The following is a 25,541-nucleotide window of genomic DNA, read 5'->3' as shown; positions in this document are numbered from 1 at the left end:
GATGGCCTTAATGTGTGCGTCAAAGAAAGCATTGTATCTGTCTCCAGATATGGATGGCGACCTGATGCCTAGAGGTGAGGTCGCCCGAAGTTATTAGGAGCTGATCTCCGACCTGTAAAAAGCTAAACCAGGAACACAATAGACACAAAAAGACCATCTGTGTTAAAGACTCAAGGACGTTTCTTGTACGTTCAGTTGTGTTATCAGGCTGGTTCAATCAACAGTCTGCAACAATATCTTGGCTACACACAGTCTGTCTCCACACAAAAAGGAATTACATTACTATTAATTATACACAAAAAAAAAAAAAAATCAATCAAACAGCTATAAAATTATAGGCAATATATCAGGACAATGAAACAGGTGTCTTCTTCTCCTCTGTATTGGACCTCCAGTCATAAGAACAGATAGAGAGAGAGAGAGAGATCTCCATGACCTATGACCTGGTTTGTGTGTCTCCTGAAAACAAAGTTAAAATAGACAGGCAAAAAGAGAAACAAGGACACAGAACATTCTTACAGTAAGCAGTTTTAACTTATTCATTAGTTAAAATCAATTCACAGTTAAATACTGAAAAACAGGATGATGAAAAGGATAAACGGTGGTCCATGATGAGACGGATTGGAAAGCAGAAATCCGAATCCTTCAGCCGTCTCACAGTTGCTGAATGTCACACGACAGCGTATGTTCAAATTTTATGAAAATTAACAAATTATTCATAACCTCAGCAAAACATCTTGTGTGGTTTCTTAATTAACCAATAAGGGCCAGTTAATATTGTTTGAAAGTTTGACAAAATATTCTAAATCTTGGGTTTATATTTTAAAAAATAATGCGCAACGATTGAATATGTTATCTGGAAATCAATGTTTTGTCCAATATTTCATTATGACAAATAGATTTTTTTTAAATAATCTATAAAGTTGGGTTTGTAAAGGGACACATGACCTTTCTGAAAATACACATTTAATAATCACACTGAAATGAAGATATACTGTGAATTTGTCCTTGACAGTGTTGACACAATTTGAGGTTTGTTTGCTGTTTTTCTGTTTGTAGATTAATTGTAAAAAGTGCGGGAGTTTGACCAACATTAATTTCTTACAGTCTAATACAACAACTATGTGGTTGAATTAAAAATCTTAAACTTTTAATAAATTTAAAATAAATTTTTTTATTGTGATGTCTCAAAGGCACTTAGTGATAATGACCCTAAAAACGTTTTTCAAAGTTGTTTTAAAATGTTTAGATCAACTTCAAATACTGAACATCTGTGTGATTGTGTGTGTGTGTGTGTGTGTGTGAGAGAGAGAGAGAGAGAGAGAGAGAGAGCACAAGTGTAAAGTAAAAAACGAGGGACAAATGTATCAATAAGTCATGACTGCGACAGTGAGTGGCAAAAAAACTAAACAAAAGAAAAGACTTTTATTTTGGCGTGGCGTGTGTGGTGTTTTTCAGTTGAAATACAATTTTTACATGTTTTCCATGCTTTAACAATTAACCTAGAAAGTGTTAATTATTGTGAAACTGTCAGAAGTGTTGCAAACTGCTAAGTGCTGCAAATTGCATGCACAAAATAGAGAAGTGTCGCAAGGGTGCATAGAACAGGCAGAGAGTTCTGAGAAAGGACAGGATGTGTGAGCTGTGTGTGTGTTATAAGGAGACATTTGCCTTAAAAGGTTAAACCAAGTGAAGATGCACGGAAGACAAACAACTGTGGTATAAAAAGGATGTGTCTCTGAAAGAGAGTGCAGAGTTGAACCTCTCCTGCGCAGTGTATTGCTTTTGGTTTCTTTCCTGCTTGACCCTTGGACCTTTTGAAGTCCAACACGTGTGACATCATAAGGTTGCGCCGCTCTTGTGCTGGATTCAGCTGGAGAAAGGTTTGTTTTAAAACATTTACATAAATATAAAGCGATGGATTAAAGTTTCAGGTTTTTCATCTGATGCTAAATTATGTACCTGCTGTTGACAACATTATTTTACCCTTTATACAACGAAGTACTATTTTACAGTAATGAGAGCTATTGTTTGAATAAAGCAACAGAAATGTGTGTAATAAGTGTTTAATGAAGGTTTAGTTTATTAAATAGCATAATGTCATTCCATTCTAAGGGTACATCACTATATACAAGAAATGGAGTACTAGTTTTAATCAGCTGTGTCCTGCTCAGACTAACCTGATTTCTTTTTGTTAATTACTGTCATGTAAATAAACTGTTGAAGCAAGTGCTGAAGAGACGTTATTTTGTTTCTGTTCATTGTTTTAATTATTTTAAACAGGACATTTTATAGTTTGTATTTTATTTTAAACAGGATAAAGTGTTTAAACGCAGAGAGAAACTCCTGCTGAAGTGACTGATCTCCACACTGTTATAAAGATGGCGTTTATTAAAGAGGAGAGTGAAGATGTGAAGATTGAAGAAACATTCACAGTCAAGCAGGAAGATCTGCAGGAACAAACAGGTTGGTTTTTATTCCCAAAGACCAACTCAGTCATTTGATCCTCATTCAGATATATTTTAATAATAAGAATACTAAATTAAATTCATCTTGCAGCCCTGAGTGTGCTGCCTAGTTCTCCTAAATGCACATAAGCACTCATTGAAAGACAGGAATGAGTTTCTTTAGTCACTTGTTCTCATGTCTTTTGTCATTATTTTATGTATTATTAGTCTCCCATTTTCACTACCTCCTTAAGATTATTGCTTTTCTTGTTCTCTTTCTGTTTGCAAAGCGCCCTTGAGCACTGGTGCTATATAAAATAAATAAAAACAGTAAATTAAAAACAGGTTTAACTGAGCTGACGATGTTTGACCTACAGTATTTTCATAGAAGATATCTGCTATTACTTTGATGGTGTTGGCTCAGTTCTTTCCATTTGCATGTCATGTTGATCACAATTGCCTTTTTTTCATCAACTTCTTTATGAGATTAAACCATGTTATGTTTTTGTAGTTGTTACTAGTTCTCACAGATATCATCTGAGTTAAAACTACATTATTATAATAATAGTTGGTTTCCGCTGGGTATTAAAATGTCTTAAATTCCAAAATAAAAATTTTAGGCTTTAAAAAGTCTTAAATTTTCTGAAATATTGTGCTGTAGGTCTTAAATCTTTTTTTAAACAAGCCTTCATTTTCCTTTGTTCATGTTTTGTTACCCAATCTGGCTAAAACCCTCACAATCCCCAACAATCCATCTCAATAAAACTTTTAACTTTTAGATTTAGTTTATTATAGTTTTTAAAACTTTTAAAACATTTGTTCGTTTGATTTGTTTTTTATTTGAATTGAATCTGCTCGCGACCAGGTTTGAGCTACCAGAACTGTTGCTATGAAAACAACTCTCGGATCAGTTTTGAAGATCGTCAATAACCAAATCCAGCTAACAGAGTGATCAACGTACGAAGAACAGACCCCTGGACAGATTGTTGTGCATAGATTTACTTTATTTTAGTTTTTAAAACATTTTAAAACATTCATTTGTTTTTCATTTTAAAGAAAGTTTATATTTGAGCTCTCTTGTTTTTACACAATATTTAAGATCTTTTGCTAAGAAATATCTAAAGTATTTTATTATTATTATTGATTTATTATTGTATTATTTAATATTTTATATTAAAATGTTTTTTGATAGGACATATAAAAATCTTTTTCATCTGGGCCATTTGAAAAATTCCTTAATCTAAAATTTCATTCATAATGGTCTTAAAAATGTCTTAAATTTAACTTGGTGACACCTGTAGAAACCCTGATTTAATGTATGTCAGAAAAAGTGGATGACCTTGATTTGAAATATGCTAAATAAAATGGAAACTAAAATAATTAATTGTGGGATGACATGAGGCAAAATGAACAAATTATAGTGGAACAATAACGTTTAGCATTGCACTGACTACAACTGGCCAACAAACTAGTCTAAAAATGAGTTTTGCTGCTTAAGAAATGGATTGCAGCATGCTGATGATGTGCAAACATTTGAGTGTAGTTCATCAGTATTGACCAATTTCTTCATGTACCAGCAGGCGTCGCCATTGGAATCTTTTTGCTTTTTAAAGAATAAGTATTTAGATCCTAAAAACAGCGTTCCCCTTCGGGGGGAACTTCAGCACTATAAGTGGATTTGATTGTAAAATCCACGCATTGGGAGGTTCGGTTCAGAAGCTACTCGTCTGAAAGAGTATTGAACGGGCCAATTAAGAATGAATTGGCAGCGCAAGCCTGCGCAGGTGAGCGGCATAAGCAATCAACTGAGTATATAAGCTCACCTGGCACCAGCAGACGCTATCCTTTTCGCTTCAGAGACTTTCTGATCGAGTCGATGAGGGTTCCTCCTGCTGTGACCAGCGATTCTGAGCGAACGAGAGCATTCTCCCGGTCCTGAGTGTGTACACGCAGTGGCAGACGGTCGAGCTGGGTTTCTCCCTTGTCTGGCGTTCTTTGGGTCCGGTCCTCCAGAGCGGTGCGTATAAAGTTGCAAACTTCACAGAAAGAGCAACACAGTCGTGCAGCACGTCCTTATCAGGACGGCGCTCCGACTGTGCGTTTCTGGATGCGGTGGTTTCCTGTCCTCGGATGATGGGCGCGGGCACTGCGTTACATGTCTGGGGGTCCAGCATGTTAATGCGCTGCTCGCGGGTAGTTCATGTCGTCATTGCGATGCCATGACTGTTGCGCAAGATCGCGGTTAGCCTTTGCAAAAGGGCGAACCACCCCAGTTGTCCCCTGCTCTGCAGCGGGCACTCGGGCAGATCTGAGGGTTTCAGCGAGAGATAATCCGTCGCCCACGGGCCCGCGGACCTCCCGCTCCTCTAAGCGCTCCATCCAAGCTTCGGGCGGGGGAAGCGATCCGTCTAACAGATGGTAGCCCTTACGCCCGATGACACCGGAGACCAGATGTCCACCGCGGCATCGGAGGGTGGGCTTTCATTGTCCGATGATGATCCAGACCCGCTCGCCCCCTTCGGGCTGGTGAGCGCTGTCACTACGGATCCTGAAACGGACATGTTAGCCATGCTTTCCTGGGCTGCTTCGGCCGTGGGTTGGAGATGGTTTATCCCCCAGCTCCGCGGCCGGACCGACTAGAGGGGCGTTCCCTTCTTCCCGGAGGTGCACAGTAGGCTCACGCGGTCTTGTAAAGCCCTTTTTTCTGCTCGTGCTGCGTGTTCCTCCACCCTAACCACTCTTGACGGTGAAACAGCCAGGGGGTATGTGGCGATTCCTCAGGTTGAGTGCGCGATGGCGGTAAATCCGCGCGGCGCCTCTTCTTGGCGGGGTCCGCCTCGTCTCCCATCCAAAGCCTGTAAGTTATCTACCTCCCTCGGAGCTAGAGCTTACATAGCTGCGGGCCAGGCTGCTTCCGCCTTGCATGCGATAGCCACCTACCAGCGCTACCAAGCGCAGGCGCTGGCCGAGCTGCATGAGGGTGGGTCCAACCCAGGCTTACGAGCTTCGCACCGCCGCGACTTAGCTCTTCGGACTACTGAGTCCGCTGCGTGTGCGTTGGGGAGGACGATGTCCACATTAGTGGTCCAGGAGCGCCACCCCGGCGCCAGTGTTCGGCGACACTGTCTGTGAATTCACCCAGGAATTCAAGGCGGTGAGAGAGCAGTTGGTGGGTGATGTCTTATCGGCGGTCCGTAGCCCGCTCCGCCCGCCGTGCCATTCATACCTGCTCCTCGCCGAAGGCGCCCGCCTACGAGAGCTGCTCCGCCCCCGCACACGCCTCCGGCGAAGCAGGCACCTCGGAAGCAGGCAGCCCCCCTGCCCAGAACGCCGCTAAGTCCGGCAACGGACCGCGAAGCGCCCCTGGGACAGGCCATCTGGAGAAGAGGGAACTTGCTCTTTCCCCGCTGGAGGGCGGGGCCCCATTTCCAACGGCACTTTTTACTGCCATGAAAACATTATGAAGGGGCACTTTTCACTTCCCCAGATGTGACAGCCCGAAATCTGCCAGTCTGGGACGCTATGCTTTCTAGCTTGCAGATTCGGTGCGTTTCGCCAGTGGCTCACGAGCGCTGGGAGGACGGTCTCCTTTCTCCCACCCCTCGAGCCTCCCCTCCGGAGCTCGGGTTTGGAGTGAGAGCAAATATCTCACCTCCAGCTTTTCCTTGGGACCCGCGAGCTTCCCGGATCAGCACACAACAGACAAAGTCAGCACAGACAAAGTGCTCTGGCACTTCCACCTGTGGGGGTTTCAGGTCAACCGAGAATAGAGCAAACTCGCCCCCGTGCAGTTTGCCTCTTCTCTCGGGCTGGAGCTGGACTCGGTCACCATGGCAGCGCGCCTCTCCGGAGAGCGCGCTCAGCTGATGCTGTACTGTCTGAGAGAGCTCGACAGTAAAATAGTGGTCCCACTGAAACTATTTCAGAGGCTCCTGGGGCATATGGCATCCGCAGCCGCTTCATGCCGCTCGGATTATTCTATATGAGACCACTTCAGCACTGGCTTCACGATCGAGTCCCCAGACACGCATGGCACGCGCGCGCACACCGAGTCTCTGTTACTGCGCTGTGTCGCCGCGCCCTCAGCCCTTGGAGCGACCCCTCGTTCCTACAGGCCTGGGTGTCTCTAGAACAGGCGTCCAGTCTTGTTGTCGTTTCAGCAGACACTTCCAACACGGGCTGGGGGGCTGTGCGTTTCGGGCATGCGGCTGCGGACCTGTGGAAAGGTACCCAGTTGCATTGGCATATCGCCTGGAGCTGTTGGCAGTGTTCCTCGCTCTCCATCGTTTTTTTCCGGTGCTGGAGCGGCAACACGTGCTGGTCAGGACGGACAGTACGGCGGCGGTGGCGTATATCAGCCGTATAGGGGGTATGCGCTCTCGCCGCATGTCTCAGCTCGCCCGCCGTCTGCTCCTCTGGAGTCATCTGCGGCTGAAATCGCTGCACGCCATTCATATTCAGGCAAGCTCAACCGTGCAGCCGATGCACTCTCACGGCAGCCTTGCGTCCTGGAGAATGGAGACTCCACCCCGAGTCTGTTCAGCTGATATGGGCGCGATTCGGGGAAGCCCAGATCGATCTGTTGCTTCCCCCGAGATCGCTCATTGCCAGTTGTTCTTTCCCTGACCGAGTGCTCTCGGCACGGATGCACTGGCTTACAGCTGGCCTCGGGGCACGCGCAAATACGCGTTTCCCCCAGTGAGCCTGCTCGCGCAGTTACTGTGCAAGGTCAGGGAGGACGAGGAACAGGTTGCTGGTTGCGCCCCTCTGGCTCAACCGGACCTGGATGTCAGAGCTCTCCCTCGCGATAGCCCTCCCCTGGCAGTCCCTTCGAGAGAGCACCTACTCTCTCAGGGACAGGGCACCACCTGGCACCCTCGCCGATCTTTGAAGAGGTTTTTAGACGCGAGGAAGACTTAGGTAACCTCCGATTGCGGTGGCTAATACCGTCACTCGGGCTAGAGCCCCCTCCCCGAGCGCGCCTATGCCCTGACGTGGAGTCTATTCACTGAATGGTGTCTCTCGCTGAGAAGACCCCCGTAATTTGCCAGATCAGCGTTGTGCTTTCTTTACGCCGAGAGAAGTTGGAGAGCAGGCTGTCGCCCTCCACACTCAAGGTTACGTGGCTGCCATCTCCGCTCTCATAACGCGGTGGCTGGCAGCACCGTGGGAACGCATAACCTCATCATCCGGTTCCTCAGGGGCGTTAAGCGAATTAATCCACCCCGCCCCCTCTCATGCCCTCTTAGGATCTCGCCCTCGCTACACAAGCCGCGTCAGATCCCTTCGATCCTCGACTCGATCCTCGATCCTCCTCGTATCTTTCTGTCCCTGAAGACAGCTCTGCTGGTCGCGTTGATATCGATTAGAGGGTCGGGGACCCGGAGGCATTTTTCGGTCAGTGACTCGTGCCTGTAATTGGGCTGGCTTCTCTCACGTCCTGAGACCCCGCCCGCGATATGTGCCCAAGGTTCCTACCACTCCGTTTTAATACGAGGTAGTGAGCCTGCAAGCGCTGCCCTCGGAGGAGGCAGACCCAGCCCTTCTTATTGTCCAGTTCGCGTTTTGCGTGATATCCGGACCGCACTCAGAGTTTAGATCATCTGAGCAGCTCTTCGTCTGTTATAGCGGTCGGCAGCAGGGAAGTGCCGTACCGAAATAAGTTCCCACTAGATTGTGGATGCCTTTCTTTCACTATCAGAGCCGAGATGCGAGTGGAGCCGGTTTCCTCAAGGGTATTAGGTAACCCTTGGTGATTGAGGAAACAATTCGGTAGGGTGTTGAAACACGCTTGCTGCGCCATTTTCCCTAACACGGAGATACGTGCGCCTTTTTATCTGTCAGTAAAGTTCCCCGTCAGGTGAGCCCTGCAGATTCCTCCGTGGCCCCCAGCACTGACTCAGCGGAGGAGTCACTTGCTGGCCCACTACGTTGTAGGTCTGCCCGCTGGTCAGCCCGCGTTTTGGGTAAAGGTGCCTGCTATGCGTGATCCCCACTAGGCGATCCCATATGCTTATTCCGCCACGGTTAAGTCCCCCCCCTGGGCGGACCCGTGTCTTCCCTCCCCGCTAACCACTCTTTTGCTATGCGTACTCCCCCTTTTTAGGGCTAGTCCATATGTAAATTCTGCCATCTATCCCCCCTTGGGTAACGGATGGCCTCCGCAGCGTCCTCCCTATCGGGATTGCACGCTTCCCAACGTACTGTCGTATTTTCCTAGAATTATCTAGATGCTCACGACTTCCCAAAAAATATATATAAGATATACTTCTGTTGAAGTAGGATAAATTAGGGCCAGGGACACGTTGGAGGACCGCGCCCCCCATGATGTGGGTGCGTCACGCTTGCTTGACTATCTCCTCATCGGGGGTGTTGGTAAGGTGCAGTCATTATGGCGCTTTCAATGGGCTCCCAATGCGTGGATTTTACAATCAAATCCACTTATAGTGCTGAAGTTCCCCCCGAAGGGGAACGTTCGAGGTTACTAAAGTAACCCTTCGTTCCCAGAGGAGGGGAACGGAAGCACTATACTCCGTCGCCATAATGACTGTCCCTTAGCTGTTGAAAGTCTCTTCAGCTTAAAAAGGATAGCGTCTGCTGGCGCCAGGTGAGCTTATATACTCAGTTGATTGCTTATGCCGCTCACCTGCGCAGGCTTGCGCTGCCAATTCATTCTTAATTGGCCCGTTCAATACTCTTTCAGACGAGTAGCTTCTGAACCGAACCTCCCAATGCGTGGATTTTACAATCAAATCCACTTATAGTGCTTCCGTTCCCCTCCTCGGGGAACGAAGGGTTACTTTAGTAACCTCGAACGTTATGCTGCTTAGGCATTGGACGATAACAGTTTACAAGGTATACCGTGGTTTAAAAAAAGGTTGAGGTTTGAAAAAACACCCAGATTTTCTGCTCTACCATTTTTATATGTAAGGTTTTTTTTACATTTAGTTTTTTAGGACAACAGTATCTCCAGCAGAAAAGATATCCAAAGATGCCTTTCCTATCCAAAAATTCAGTTTTAAATCGTAAAGAAATCTGTGTTTTTGAAACTAATGAAGACAGCAGAAGTCAATGATTCTTTAGTATTATTCAGCCTGACATGTTTACTGCTCCAAAATATTGTAAAAGTTTCTCAAATTAAAAAATATTGTGTTTAAAGGGGAACAAGTTTTTTTTTTTTTTTTTTTACCCAGACATTTAAAAGACCAAATTTTAGAGCAGTAATCACAGTACTGTGAAACCGTGATATTTTTTGTCAAGGTTATTAGAATTCGAATCTTATACTGGCCCATGCCTAATGCTGCTTGATGTCATATTTTCTAATTTAATTATTTTTCTTTGTATAGTCATGAACACACTAGTTTGTAGAGCAAATAGTGTGACCGTTTTCTCACTTAGGATATAATAACCCCTGAGCGTTCAATGTAAGATAGGAAAGGCTGTCAACCCTCATAAAATTTTTTTGTAGAGCCTCGTATGGTGTGCTCAAGGTGCTCGAGTTTAAGATGTGATAACATTTTTAATATCCAATGTCTGTGGGATGGCGGGTTTGTTTTTTTTTTACCTGAGAAGAATCAGGGGTCTGGTCAATTAAGAAGAAAAGGCAATGATTTCTGCGTGATTAGTTGACAGGTGCATTTCTTCTGGCACTGTACCAAAATTGAGGTCAAAGGATTAGGATCCATATCTTTATTACATATAGATGAAAATGATCTAAAAATATTGGCCCAAAATGTATATAATCTAGGGCATCCCCAGAACATCAGATCTGCTGGCTCCAAACCACATCCAGGGCAAGATGAATCCGACCCTTGTAGGGATGGTATACAGTTTGACCCAAAGAATGACCAGTCTGTCAGATTAAGAAGAGCCGGAGTTAAAGATTTAAATTAAATAAATCAAGTTTACTGAAGAAAGTTTGCAGTTACATCAGCAGAAGCCAGCTTCAACACTGGCAATGAGTTCCTAGGCCGCTCTGCTTACAATCACCAATAAATAACAATTATACTCTCACATAATGTCAGTAATTGCATCATACATATAGATGTTCTATCCTGAATGGTTAAAACACAGATAGACTAGGAACATTTCCACATGGGGTTTGTGCGTACAATTCTGAACCGTATGTTAAGCATAAAAGTCAGACATCCTCTAGACCAGGGGTGTCTACGGCCCACGGGCCATCTGGGGCCCGCAATCAGTTTTGTGGCGGCCCGGGAGGCTTTTTATAAATATTAATAGAATCTGGCCCGCTATACAAAAATAAACGTAATTCAAATAACCACTGGGTGTCGCTATTACACACCTTCAATTAGGCATTACTTCCTGTAATGAAGTAAAACTAACCGACCAAACTGAAGGAAACATAAGTGATAATCACATTTTGGCGAGACATGGCGGACCAAGAAAAAGGAAAATCAACAGTCAGTGCAAGAAGTTTCAGCCACGTTGGGGCAAAGAATATTTCTTCACAGAGGTCAGCGGGAAATGTATCTGTTTAATTTGCCAGAAATCAGTTGCAGTAATGAAGGAATATAATATTAAAAGACATTATGAAACAAAGCATCAGGCCTTCAGCTCTTACACTGGTGCAGAACACAGGAAACCCTTCACTGAAGGAGAATTTATAAAGGATGAGTGTTGCAACTGTAATTTGCCCAGAGAAGATTCAAGTTTTTTAAAAACTTAAGTCTTTCTAGAAACAGTTGGACGACCGAAATAAAATAATTCCATTTTTTCTTGTACGTTCAGCTGTTATCAAACTGGTTCAAGATTGTTTCCATCAACAGTCTGCTACAACATCCTCACTACACACAGCGTCTATCTACATAAAAATTGGAATCACTTTAAAAGAATTAACCGTAAAAACCGTAAAATCACTTTTAGACATTTTAGATAGTATTAACTCATAGAAATAACTATGGAAACAGTTGATTCCAGTCCTCAGCCCTCAGTTCCAATCAAGGTCTCCATGACATCTGACCTAGTTTGGTGGCTCCTGAAAATAGTTATAAAGAGACAGGCAAATGCACTGAACATTCTTATATTAAGCAGTGTGTTTAACTTATTCCTTAGTTAAAATTATTTCAAAGATAAATACTCATTCAAATGATCAAAAATAATGAGAAACAAGATGATGAGGAAAGGATAAACGTTGATTCATGCTGAGATGGATTGGAAGGTATAAATCCAAATCGTTCATCCTGGATACATTTTTGCCAGCTTGCTCCTAGATAGGTGAAGCCTATGAAGCACCTTCAGCTGAAAAAAGACCATGTCTAATACATACAGAAGATGAGTGTACCAGTTCTATGGCATATTGCCAGGCTGTATCTGATATTTCTAGTCCCAGTTCATCTTCCCATTTTTGCTTTATACAATTTAGGGAAGGGGAGGCAGTTCTTTGGATCACTTCATATAACATGGACATATTACCCCTTTGATATGGCTCCATATTTACCAAATCAGTTATCCAGCATGCTTCTGGTTGGTTCAGTGTAGGAGAGAAGTGTTTTTTAATGAAACTACGGACCTGAAGGTACCTAAAAAATTAGACTGGGGAATTTCAATGTCTGTTCTTAACTGTTGAAATGAGATAATATGCCATCTTTAAACAGGTCCTTAACACAGTTAACTCCCTTCCTAGACCATAATTGGGATGCTGAATCTATAAGAAAGGGAAGAAATAATGGATTTAACAAAATGGGAGCAGAAGGCAATGCTTGTTTATTATTAAAGTGAAGTCTGAATTGTGACCATGTTCTGAGTGATCCATTAATAACTGGGTTATTCGTAGAATATTGTTTACTCACTGAAATCGGAGCACAAAGTATTGAGCGTAAAGACACTGGATTAGACGTGTGCTGTTCCATAAGTAACCAAAATGGGCCCTCATCATTACAGATGTTGGAAAACCAGAATATCAGTTTGTGTAAATTGAGCACCCAATAATGGTATTAGAAATTGGCATTTCAATCCACCCTCTTCCTTTTTTCTTTTTAGGAGTTCCTTTCTTATGCGAGTAGAAATACAATTATTTAAATGAAAAATGACTTGGGAATAAAAGCAGGCACGGTCTGAAATAGAAACAGAAATCTTGGTAGTATTGTCATTTTAATAGAGTTGATCTTCCCAGCCAAAAATAAAGTGTTGACCACCACGTCATGTCTCATTTGGCTTTGTCTAATGTCGTTTTAAAAATTTTTTTCAACAAATCCTTATATTTGCGTGTCACACTCACACCCAGATATACAAATTTATCAGGACTTACTGAAAATGGAAAGGATTGGAAGGACATTTGCTGTGCTCTATCATTGATTGGGGGAAAAAAAACTCTTTGCTAGATTGACTTTGTATCCAGAAACATTTCCAAATTCTGAAATTGTTGTAAGAGCTCTTAGAATACATGTATCTGGATTTGACAGAAAAAGAAGAAGATCATCCGATATAGCAGGAGCTTATGTTCTTGTCCCGCTCTAAAAATTCCTTGCAAGCCATCAGAGTTCATTAATATGGTTGCAAGAGGTTTGATGGCAATGTCAAAGAGCACAGGGGACAGAGGGCAGCCCTGTCTCGTTCCCCTAGAGCAGGCTGGTGATGCCCAGAAGTATCGCCTGAAGCCACACAGGAAAATTTTGTACCTGCTGTATATCTTAGGCCTCGTTTATACTAGTGGGTTTTAGTATAAAAACGGCGTTTTAGAAAGAAAACGATCCGCGCCCACACTACCGCTTTACCTAGCGTTTCTGAACTGCTCTCCGTCCATACCAAATCGCTGAAAACGCACATCACGTGACCACACACACACTCTCGGGCAAGCGCTGCAGCATTTCTACCCAGATGAGAGCTGTGCTGGGTGGACTGCTCATCAAGCATCTCTCGCTGGATCTAATCTCACTATATTCATTAAACGTGATATTTAATTCATCTTGTTGTCTTTATCTAACAACATATTCCCGACTTTGGTCTTTTGAATCGATTACTTGTTCACAGGTAACGTGTTTTGGCTGAGCACAAAGATAAGTTAATAATTAATGGAACCACGTAGCAATATATATATAATAAATAAATAGCACGTATATTGACTGATCGCTTGCCTTTATTTCCTATAATGTATAAACTTATTTTGCGTTATACTTTCATAATGGCTATTATTGATTATTAAAACTAATATTCAGCAGTGCAGAGGATACGTTTCGTTGAAAATGAAACGAGGCAGTGATGTTATATAGGCTCTGTTTTATTATAAATATGCATACAGTGAAGATGCAGCCCGACGCCTCAACATTTCTGCTGTCTGCTAAGTTGTTAATATCAAAATGAAACAGCGTAGCCAGGATGATGTGAATAAGGTTATAAAGTGCACTGTTCCCTTAGAAGATTTACCAGACATGTCCTTGAGGGTCTGTTTTCCATATCAAACTTGCAAAGTCTGAACTTACCGGGAGAGGATGCGAGACTGAACTGTGTGTGTAGACTTCTTAATATTGAGGAAAAGCCCCAATTAGATAGGCGAATGTTGGCAGGCCCGCCTCCATTTTCAGATGTCTCCGTTTTTGCCCATCCACATTGAGACGGAGCAGCAGCGTTTCAGAATGAAAACCTCTTTAACCTCTCCAGCGTTTTCGGCGCTCGAAAACTTCGGCATAGTGTGGGCGGATGGCGTAACCGTAGCAAAACTTATGCGTTTTAAAACGAAAACGCATTGGTGTAAACGGGGTCTTAGTCACAGTCATTTCTGGTGGGCACCAGTGAACACTATGGCAAATCAGCGCTGTTATACACTTAAGCGTATCACTGTTAAAGAGATTGTAATTTAGTTTGATGCCTAATCTGCTTTTAATTGTTTAAATTAAACTGAACTGAATTATATTAAAGTGAGGTTTACAAATTGTGGCAACAGCTGGAGGTTTGTAGTCCACAGCATGTTGTTGCAATCTTTACAATGCTGATCCTATACTTCCATGTTCCCACAGCAGCCTAGCTTTCGTTCTTTAAAATGGTGGCAGTGTAAAATAAGTGTATTCTCTTTCCAAGAACAAGATGCCATTGTTCCCTCATTCATTTGTTCATTCAGAGATGCCTTTAGACATGGAGGATCACCAGAAAAGGACTGGCAATAGGAATGAAGTGTCTGCTTCCTTCTATACATGTGTGGTCAGAAAGTCTGGTTGTCTTCCAAAGACTTTCCTCTCAGACTTCCCCCACGTAAATTGGGACCCAAATTCATTGGGCCATTTCCCATTATCAAGGTGCTCAGTCCAGTGTTGGTTCAACTGAAATTAAGCTCTAAGTTTAAAAACATTCATCCGTTTTTTTATTTTAGGTGTCTAAGTTTAAACCCATTCTTCTCTCCCCCCTGCAGCCCATTACATCTGCTCCTCTGCCTCCCAGACTGGTTGAGGGTGCACTAACATCAGGTCCGGCCCTAACCAATTTGGCACCCTAGGCAAGATTTCAGGTGGCGCCCCGTCACATTGCAGTAAATTCCACTGCTAGTGTATAGTCATAAGAAACTAAATAGCTTTTTGATTGACTACTACAAGCTGGGAAAACATCAGATAAATATGCCAATGCAATTAACATTATTGCTGAATAGATCTAATATTTACACATTAGCTTGAGGAAGTAATGATCGAGGTATGCCCTTCCATAACATTAGCTGACATTATAACTAATCTGTCAACGTTGAGATGTAAAAAAATATGGGACAACAAATAGCTTACTGAAGTTTGTCCTGCGCGCTTGCGTTTTTTTTTAGTTACTTCTTTGGTTTGGTGCGTTAATCTTATCGTTACTATTATTCAAAAGAAGTCACATAGAGGAGGTAATTTAAATAAAAGATTATTACAAAGAGAAGCGTTCTGGATTCATGAATTAAAGTCACCTGCACCAAAAGGAATAAATGAGGAGCTGGATCTTTCTGCGTTTCTTTAACAAATCTACTATTTAATCGATATTAGGAATTGTAAATCTTGAACGTTAAAGTTGTTGACAAAAATCAAAAAATTATTTTTTTTCTTTAAATATTTGTGAACTTCGGAATAAAGATAATAATGGGAGAATAATGTTAATTGATAGGTTTCTTGTGAAATAATATTTTAGGAGGTAAGGGTAATTTTCATGTGGTTGATCATGATATATTGAAGTGAAACAGAAACTATTGGTTAACACTGTGATAATTGACATGCTGTCTGGTTTGGCTTTTTGTGAAATGTTTTTTGTGGATAAAGGTATTTTTTTCGAGAGGTTGATGATGTACTGTAATGAAAATGAAAATATTGATAAACTTGATGATATTTGATGTGCTGTATTGTTTTGTAATGTTATTGAAGGTAAATGTATTTTGCTAGTAATTGACCTAGTATTGTAATGAAAAGGAGAGGTCTGAAACTTGATGTTTGATGTGCTGTTTTCTTGCGAGATTGTTTTGGAAGGAAAAGGTATTTTTCAAGTAATTGATCATTGATATACTGTAATGTAAATTGTTAAAAAATATAATGATATGCTGTTTTCCTATGTAGTAATGGTTTTTGAATGTAGGTATTTTCGTATGTTTCGCAAATTGTTTTTGAATATGAGGGTAAATGTCTCCTGTATAATTGGTTATATGGGTAGAGGTGAAGGTAAGACTTGTGATTTTTAATCTTTGGGTAATTGTCAAATGTAGAAAACTTTTAATGTCAACTGTTAGAATTTTATTGTATTGATGTACACCTGATCAATGATAATGGTTGATACACTTTATCTCTGTAGAGTGAGGTCGGAAATGGGAAGATTGTTTATTGTCATTGCTGTGAAGATTATAAGTTATTGTGTGATTAATGGATAATGAAATGAGTGACGGTTTAACTAATTGCACATTGTGATTAACTATGGAATAAAAAGGTGAAGTTAGAGAATTGAGTCACACACTGAGGAAGGCTTTGTGCCGAAACGTCTGTTTGTTTGTTATCACCTGTAAAATGTAGGAATAAGTAAAAATAAAAACAGTACGAAGCAATTGAGTGCGAATCATTACCTGCTTTTGAATAATAACAACAAATAGCTTCAAATGATAGAATACATAGCAACATTAGAAAATACTGACAATAAAATAATAGGTTTAGCCTTTTAAAATCAATGGCCTGAACAGAAATTAAATAAAGCTATAAAATCTACTTCACTTTTGATTGTATTTGCATATTGAATAAAGGTACTACAGTTATTTAGTGAAGAGCAGCAAATGAATCTCTCATTGTGTTTTGTTTGATAACAGAGGTGTTAATGTAAGAATGCACAGATCTATAATGAAGCATTTGACTACTTTAGTAACTGTGTGTGCTCATTTAAGGGACAATTAGTTGTGTTTAAAAAAAAAAGCAACAAAGCAAAAAAAAGGACGGAGCAAAAAATAAATAAATTAATTAAAAAGTCATCAGGTCCATAGTGAGTCTTAAGGGAATGCCAGGGGGTGTTCTTGAGGGAGGGGGTACTGTCACTGTACCTCAAGCTTTTGCTCTCTCCTCCTGTTCTGAGTTACAGATTTTCTCTCGTCATCGGCTTTTATTTGCAGTCACAGAAGCTCTCGTTTCCCTTTTTTCCTGTTTATACCACATCACTTCCCTTCATGTTTGTCAGTATGTTATCGATTGTTTGTGTACATATTATTTTGTTACTCACCCTGTATTTGTGTCCAGGACTAATAGTGAGTGAATGTCTGGTTGTTTTTTCCCACGGAATTTCCTTAGCGCTCACCCAACCGGGTGTTTACTTTGACATCTGTTTTTTCCAGGACTCACTCCTCAATAAAGACTTGTTTTTCTGCATTTGAGTTCACTCTTTTTATTTTACTTGTGACACAAGTATTTTCTTTCTTATTTGTGTTTAAATGTGTTTAGTTTTTGACATGATGTCTAGCTTTTGAGGCACTTTTGGTCTACTTCACTTTGTCAGACAGGTCTATTTAGGTGATTTCTTGATTGCAAACATGTTTGGTAGTAATCAGGGGCCTCATGTACGAAGACTTGCGTGGAAATCTTACTAAAACATTGCGTACGCACAAAGCTGTAAATGTGCATACGCAGAAAAAAATTCAGATGTATGAAACACTGCGTACGCCGAATCTCACGCATATTCTTTTGTACATTCGAATGAACGTGAAACTGAGCGCAACATGCACGAGCACAAAACCCCTCCCTGCCTCCTCCCCCGTATGAATATGCTAATGACTATGCTAATGGCAAAACCCAACGAAAAAGCAGAGGCAAAGCAAGCAAGAAGAGAAACTTTGAACAGAATGTGAATTGGAGGTGCTGCTTTCGGAGGTAGACCGGAGAAAAGCGGTGTTATTTGCAAGTTTGTTCTCCGGAATTAACAACAAAAGAAAAAAATAAGAGTGGGAGAGTTTAACTGATGCTGTTAACACAGTTGGGACTGAACATCGCACTGAGTGCATTAAAAAAAGAAATAGTGTGGTTTATATCTGTAAAATGTTGCTGTACCCTTAGCAGTCTCAGTGGCGCACCTCATAAGACACATGTGATCATGTATTGACACGTTTGAGCTTAAACTCGGCTCGAATTCAGCGTCTGACGAACTCTTTCTTCTTTTTTTCCCCGCTACATATCAGATTTTGCCCACTATTTATCACGAGAAAGACAAGTAGAAATCATCTATAAGTTTGTGCATCATATTTTATTTGCACATTTATTGAATGGAAATGTTTCTGATTCACGCGTGCAAATTCATCTTCAGATAGTGTCTTTATAGCAATGAGCGTGCGGTAGATAGCTAAGATTACATTGGGAAAACAGGCGACTGCTGCAAATTGTGCTTTAATGTTTAGCTGGTCAACTGTATGGTATGAACCTTATATACCTGCTAGATGAACCCGTCTCATAAAGCTGCCATTGCAAGGGTCAGACACTTTGTAGAGAAGAATTTAACACAACTGCCTCTAGGAGTCGCCAATGGAAATAAAACAGACACGCACAAAAAATGTGCGTACGCCTGCCAGAAAGCTGCCGTGAAGCTGCGCACATACCCACATTCAGTTCATTGTTAGTAAATCCAAACGTGAGCCATTCTGAGCGTGAAACCTGGCGCACGCAAAGTTTTTGTGCATACGCAGCGTTGATACATGAGGCCCCTGGTCTGGGTGTGGCTAGAGAACTTGAAGTTAGTGTGAAGTTAGGTTTTAATGGGGGAAAACATTTTCACACAAGCCTGTGTAGTTCAGTATTTTGTTATCCTTTTAATAAAAACCTTCATTTAAAAACTGCACAATGTGTTTAATTGTGGTATCTTTTACTAATATGTACATTTGTTTGATTATCTGAAATCATTAAGTGTTAGAATTCTGCATTGCAAATTACTAAACCACAGAACATTTGTCATTTAAAGGTGCGAATTTAAGGCTTTATGCAGATATGTCTCATGTATGTGAGGCAAATATTCACAGAGATTAAGCTGTTTTTTTCAAACAGGTTTACCTGTCAGGCACAGAATGAAAAAGTATTACCCATCTGCTTTACAAGTTTTACAAAAACATGTTGTTTTGTTGTGATTATGCATATATACAAATAAAAAAACTGTCCCTTTACAGCTTTCAATTTGATGTCTCATCAATATGACCAAAAATAATCTGGGATCAATCAAATAAGAATTCACTTAAAAGTGTATGTGTGTAATGGACACCAGGAGGTTAATATGACAAGATCAATCTAAATATGATCTGCTTTGTCTTTACATTTAATGTGCATCAAAATTAAGGTTTGTGTTGCCAATGTATTAGTGCCTTTTTACTTCAGCTTTTGATGAGAGTTTGAATGATTTACTAAAAACTAAACTTTTTTTTTTTAATTTCAGACCTAATTAAAGACTATGAGGAGAGTAAAGAAGAGGAACATCATGTTAAAATTGAGGACAGAACTCATTTAGAGACTGATGGTATTTTAAAAATGAGAGACAAGAGTTGTGTCACCTGCACTCAGTGTGGAAAGAGTTTGACAAGCAAAAGCAAACTAAAGACTCACATGAGGATCCACACTGGAGAGAAACCATTCACATGCACTCAGTGTGGGAAGAGTTTCAGCCAATCATCATCCCTTAATAAGCACATGCGGATCCACACTGGAGAGAAACCATTTACTTGCACTCAGTGTGGGAAGAGTTTCAGCTGCTCATCATCCCTTAATAAACACATGATGGTCCACACTGGAGAGAAACCATTCACATGCACTCAGTGTGGGAAGAGTTTCAGCCGATCATCATCCCTTTATCACCACATGAGGATCCACACTGGAGAGAAACCATTTACTTGCACTCAGTGTGGGAAGAGTTTCAGCCGATCATCATCCCTTAATCAACACATGAGGATCCACACTGGAGAGAAACCATTCACATGCACTCAGTGTGGGAATAGTTTCAGCAAATTATCATCGCTTTATAGACACATGAAGATCCACACTGGAGAAAAACCATTCACATGCACTCATTGTGGGAAGAGTTTCAGCCAATCATCATACCTTAATCTACACATGTGGATCCACACTGGAGTGAAACCATTCACCTGCCCTCAGTGTGGGAAGAATTTTAACCAATCGTCATACCTTATTAAACACATGAGGATCCACACTGATGTGAGAGAGTATATGTGCTTGGAGTGTGAGAAGACTTTTATCACAGCTGCAGAATTGAAACGGCACCAGAGGATTCACACTGGAAAGAAACCGTAGTCATAATCAGTGTGTACAGAGTTTCATTCATTCGGGGGAGCTTAAGAAACACATGTGATGGTTTCCGGTATGGTGTCGATACGTGTAGGAGCATAGAAAGAGAGCTCCCATACACACTGATATTAATCCTCCTTTTTACATCATTAATAACCTAAACCATATGAAGGGGGGCAAAAGCAAAAAGGCTAGGACAAAATCACTGTTGAAACTTGGAAAAAAAAAAAAAAAAACGAGAACTCAACATATGAAAAATCCGACACGGACGGGATAGGTGAGAGCCTGTCAACTACGGACATCAAAGCTTTCCAGATGGATTTTAATCTGATTTAACCAGATTTAAGCAAGTAACTTTTATTAAATTTAAGCAAGAAATAAAAAAACTGGATGGCCTCATCACGGACCTAAACGCAACAGCAAAAAACATCAACGAAGTGGAGCAGCGAGTTGGAGAATTGGAGGAGAATGTTGCTAAGATAATAGAAAACATACAAAAGTAACTGTTAAGTCTATAAACACGCTCTCGTCAAAATAATATTCAGATCTTTAGAATCCCAGAAAGAAGCATAGGCTATAATATCCAAGACTTGTTGGAAACTATTATCAAAACGGAGCTGTCACTCAACGAATTGGACCTTAAAATCCAACAGTTTCACCAGGCACTCGGACCAAAACCACCCGCTGATGCCACCCTAGATCAGTGGTGGTATTCATCCTGGAATACAAAACGAAGGACCCAGTCCTCCGCTCTGCATGGAGGAAGAAAGTAATATACTGGAACAAAAAAAAAAGATTTTCTTTGACAAAGACTGCCCACCTAGGATCCAACAGAAAAGATGGGCTTTTGTACTAATAAGTCGGCGAAACTTAGAATCTTTCTCGAAAACGGGGCAGTCATGTACATTTCGATGACGGGGCTTTAAGAGATCTGAAAGAACAAGGACTAATAAACAGCGAAGATGAAACTATTATAGGAATCTCTGGGAAAGAGAAACAAAGACTTTGGCAAAAGGTTGGAGTGACCTCGAAGAAAAGTAAGGAAAAACATCAAGCGAAGATCTGGGAAAAACTGTAAATTTCAAAGCGACAACACTAGCTCTGTTTGAAAGAAGGATAAAACCTGACAGATCCTAAGAAAGAACTCTGAGAGGCTGGAAAAACTTCTTGACTTGATTCACCAATGATGGACATTTAAATCGTTTGAAGGAAGAATGGTATTTAACCGAACTGACCAACGACACAAGATGAACGATTAAAGCCCACCAAGACTCAAATCGTTAAGTAACATACTGGTGGGAAGACATAAAGGGATTCTAATCTATACACTTAAAATCCCTTGCTATAATTAGTAGAAATATTTAACTTGAAAACCTAGCCAGAAATACAAGAATATAATATTGCCAGATATGGGTGCTGAATATATTCGTTAACATTTTTGTGCAATAGGCACAGCAAGGAGGGGCCCTTTAGAGAATGAAGGCTTTACTCTCACATTAAAAAGTTATTTAAGACTTCAAGGTTTGGAGACCTTTTAAGTTATGTTTTTTTTTATGTTGTTCAAGATATTCATGTTTGTGTTTTTCATATTCCGGTCACCGTGATCTTCGCAACAAGATCTGATTATAGTTTTTGCAAAAACAGGAATATGGAGTAATTATAAGAAGCAAACTCGTGTCTCAATTGAAAAGAGAAAAGCAACAGATAATCTTCTGGCAAGAGACGCATCTTTCTGATACAGAACATAAGAAATTTGAAAAATTGGGATGGCCTCAGGTACGTTGATCTGTGGGGGAGACTGGAATGTACAACTTCAGCCTAAATTGGACTCGTCTTCTAATAAGCAAATTAGTCAAGTAACTAGACAAATAAGATATATGATGAAAGAATTAGGCTTAATAGATGTATGGAGAGACATATACCCTCTTAAAAATAATGTTCTTTGTTCTCTACCGCCCACATGTCTCATTCTAGAATTTATCATTTTAGTTTGAGTCAGATCAACATAAAATAAAAGACTGTAAAATAGGAACAAGAGACATCTCAGACCAAGCAGGAGCTTATTTAACAGTGTACGTGGACAATAAACCCAAAAAGACATTTTGGCGATTTAACCCTAATCATTTAAATGATTTAACATGTGTAGGATATGTTAAAAAAAGAACTATTACAATATTTAAAACATACTGTTAATGGAGAGGTGTCACCTAGTATCCTATAAGACGCAGCTAAAGCTGTTATGCGAGTTAAACTTATAATGTGGGGATCAAGGAAAAAAATATTTTTAATAAGATCAAAGAAGTTAAAGCAAGAATAAGGTAACAACAGGCAGAGTAGAGTATATTTAAAATCAAAGATCCCAAAACTAAAAAGATATGTCATAGATTGGAGGAAATACAACAGGCTTTTCAGGAAATACTATAAGGAATTATATACAACTTAAAGAATTAGAGACTAAATATGATAATAAAGAAGATCCAGATACTTTTAATAAGATCAAAGAAGTTAAAGCGGAACTCAATAAAAGATTCGATGAGCAAGTACAATTAAAACTTCCATTTTTAAAACAGAAATTTTATGAAAATAGTCCAAAAGCAAAAAAGCTCCTGGCATGGAGAATAGGGAAACGACAGGCAGAGAGGAGTATATTTAAAATCAAAGATTCCAACACTGAAAAGATACGTCATAACTTGGAGGAAATACAAGTTTTTTGCCGAAATACTATAAGGAATTATATTTCTCAAAAGATTAATATTGAACTTGCAAACATGCAGCATTTTACACACATTGGATTTACTATCAGTTGGATCAATACAAAATAAAACCCAAACTCAAAAAACAACTATAGAAGAAATAAGCAACGCTATATCAAACCTTAAAACATCTAAAGTACCAGGCAGAGACGGCTTCTCTGCATAATGGTATAAAATATTCAAAGAACAATTAATGTGAATGTTTTTTGAATGCTTTAATCATACCTTACATGAGGGCGACGACCTGTAAAGGAAGAGGATCTAGAGGAGATGAAGGAAGTCAAAGAAGTCACCACTGGGTTCTGTAAGGTGGATCCAGCAGGGGACCCTCCTTTTCACAAAATGGATGGACACATGAGAGGTGAGTGTGTGCACTACTTTGCACACTGCATACATGGGGGACACCATCAAAAGAATGTGTAAATCCACCAGTGGGTATAAGCATGTTTAGATTTCAGTTTCTGCAGCTATGAAAGATTACAATCACTTCATGGGGGAGTTGACCTTTCAGATCAGCTGATTGGTTACTATTACTCATCAAAAAAAGCAGAATGTGGTACATGACTGTGCTACATCATTTCATTGACATTGCTGTCACAAACTGCTACTTGCCGCACAAGCAACTGTATAGCAGCAAAGAAGAGCAGCCCATGACACACCAGGACTTTCAAAAGCAGATAGCAGCGGAGCTGTTTGGGGTGTCCTTGCAACCAGCATGGGAGAGCTACCATCACTTACCTGTTACCATTTCTGGTGCAGTTGTCTCTAAAAAAAGCCACAGAAGGGCGCGGGAAATGCAGGCTTTGTTGGAAATGCACCCCAATCATGTGCGAGGCATGCCAAGTGCCCCTCTGGGTTATTCTCGACCGAAATTGTCATAAGACTTATCATAGCTAGGCTGTTTATTTGTAGCAGTGGCTTTCAGTTGTTCAATGTTTAATTATTTATTTATGTTTTACTTGTTAATTTGTTTATTTTTTTTACACAAGAGTGTCCTTAATTAATTAATTTATGTGTATCTCAATCAACAGGGCTCTTAAAAGTAAAATATTAATCTCTTTTTACCCCACAAATGAACATCCATTCACCACTGAATGCCCCTTTGTATGACAAATTGTGATAAATTGTGTAAATTTTACAATAGTGTTGATTAAGTTATTAAACTTTTTTGTTTATCAATCAAATTGTTCTGTCTACACGGTTTATAAAAAAAGTTTATCTCATAAACAAATTGATTTAATACGTCCAAATCAGTTGCATAGGGTTTCAAAGTGTTTTATGCATGTTTTTTTTTTTACATTGACAAGTTTGAGGTTGACATTTGTGTTATTTCTGCATATAGTAAAATAAAATAAAAAAATTAACAAATTTGTGGTTTGTTGCACATTTAAACTATTTAACTAGTTAATATGGATTAATGATATACATACACTTCAAGTTGGGGATGTAAGGATTTTATTGATATATGGCATTTAAAAAATACTCAAAAAAATGACAGCACAGCATGTAAAAATACTAAGATATACCTTAGCGGAATTGTTTTATGGCAGGTCCTAAAGCAGGGGTGTCCAAACTTTTTGGGCCGAGGGCCAGATGCAAAAAAAAATGTTCTCCCGGGCCAAATTTTACATAAATCACACAGACACGCATATATATATATATATATATATATATATATATATATATATATATATGGATGGATGGATGTGTGCGTGTATTTTATTAAGAAATTATTTTATTTTGGTCGTCCAACTGTGTTTCTAGAAAGACTTAAGTTTTTAAAAAAACAAATATCTAAAAAATCTAAAAAAAAATTGTCTTGTTTTGAGAAATAAAATGCTAATATTTTCCTTAATATGCATTTTTTTCCTTAAAACAAGCAAATTAATCTGCCAATGGGGTAAGCAAAATAATCTTATGTCAAAAGAAAAAACAGGATTATTTTGCTTACCCCATTGGCAGATTATTTTAGCTTGTTTTAAGGAAAAACTCACTTAATATTGGCATATTATTTCTCAAAACAAATTAGAAAATTCTCCTTTATTTAAGATTTTTTTGATATTTGGACTTGAAACAAGACAAAAAATATAAATAAATAAAAAACATTTTTTGCAGTGCAGTGTAGAATTTTCTTGCACTTTAATAGCACAAAAAAAAAACTGCTGTTGTTGAGCTGATAGGGCGCTGCTAATTGTTTTACTTTCTGATCTCATTCGGCACCAGTGTAAGAGCTGAAGGCCTGATGCTTTGTTTCTGAATGTCTTTTAATATTATATTCCTTCATTACTGCAACTGATTTCTGGCAAATTAAACAGACACATTTCCCGCTGACCTCTGTGAAGAAAAATTCTTTGCCCCAACGTGACTGAAACTTCTTGCACTGACTGTTGATTTTCCTTTTTCTTGGTGCGCCATGGCTCGCCAAAATGTGATTATCAATTATGTTTCCTTCAGTTTGGTTGGTTAGTTTTACTTCATAACAAGAAGTAATGCCTAAATGAAGGCATGTAGGTTCCTGCTCATGTATAGGTGTGGAAGGGAATGAGACGGCAGACATTCTGGCCGAACAAGCTCTCAGAGTTAATGAAATCGATCTAGAAGTCCCATTGAGTAAAACAGAAGCAAAATCA

The 25,541-nt window shown here is 40.1% G+C and overlaps 2 protein-coding genes across 3 annotated transcripts in view; both read left to right on the top strand.

Annotated features, from left to right (window-relative positions):
- The window catches only part of LOC108183502 (uncharacterized), a 226,544-nt gene that overhangs the window by 33,462 nt on the left and 167,541 nt on the right, over nt 1-25,541 (top strand). The gene's annotated exons all lie outside the window — the stretch shown is intronic.
- On the top strand, nt 1,842-24,279 carry LOC103910518 (uncharacterized). 2 transcript variants are annotated; one of them, XM_088650681.1, is made up of 3 exons: nt 1,842-1,883; nt 2,317-2,466; nt 19,296-24,279. In XM_088650681.1, exons 2-3 carry the CDS (start codon nt 2,382-2,384, stop codon nt 20,162-20,164), a joined length of 954 nt encoding a protein of 317 aa, XP_088506807.1. In that variant the 5' UTR covers nt 1,842-1,883; nt 2,317-2,381; the 3' UTR covers nt 20,165-24,279. The 2 variants fall into 2 exon arrangements, with proteins under 2 accessions (XP_088506807.1, XP_088506808.1); XM_088650682.1 differs by lacking the exons at nt 1,842-1,883; nt 2,317-2,466 and adding an exon at nt 3,809-4,065 and having other exon boundaries at nt 9,253-24,279.

This window comes from Danio rerio, chromosome 4 (genome assembly GCF_052040795.2).
Source record: "Danio rerio strain M-AB ecotype USA chromosome 4, GRCz13ab, whole genome shotgun sequence".
Taxonomy (NCBI): Eukaryota; Metazoa; Chordata; class Actinopteri; order Cypriniformes; family Danionidae; genus Danio; species Danio rerio.
The sequence above is the reverse complement of the archived record's forward strand: the minus strand, read 5'-3'. Positions and strand labels throughout refer to the sequence as shown.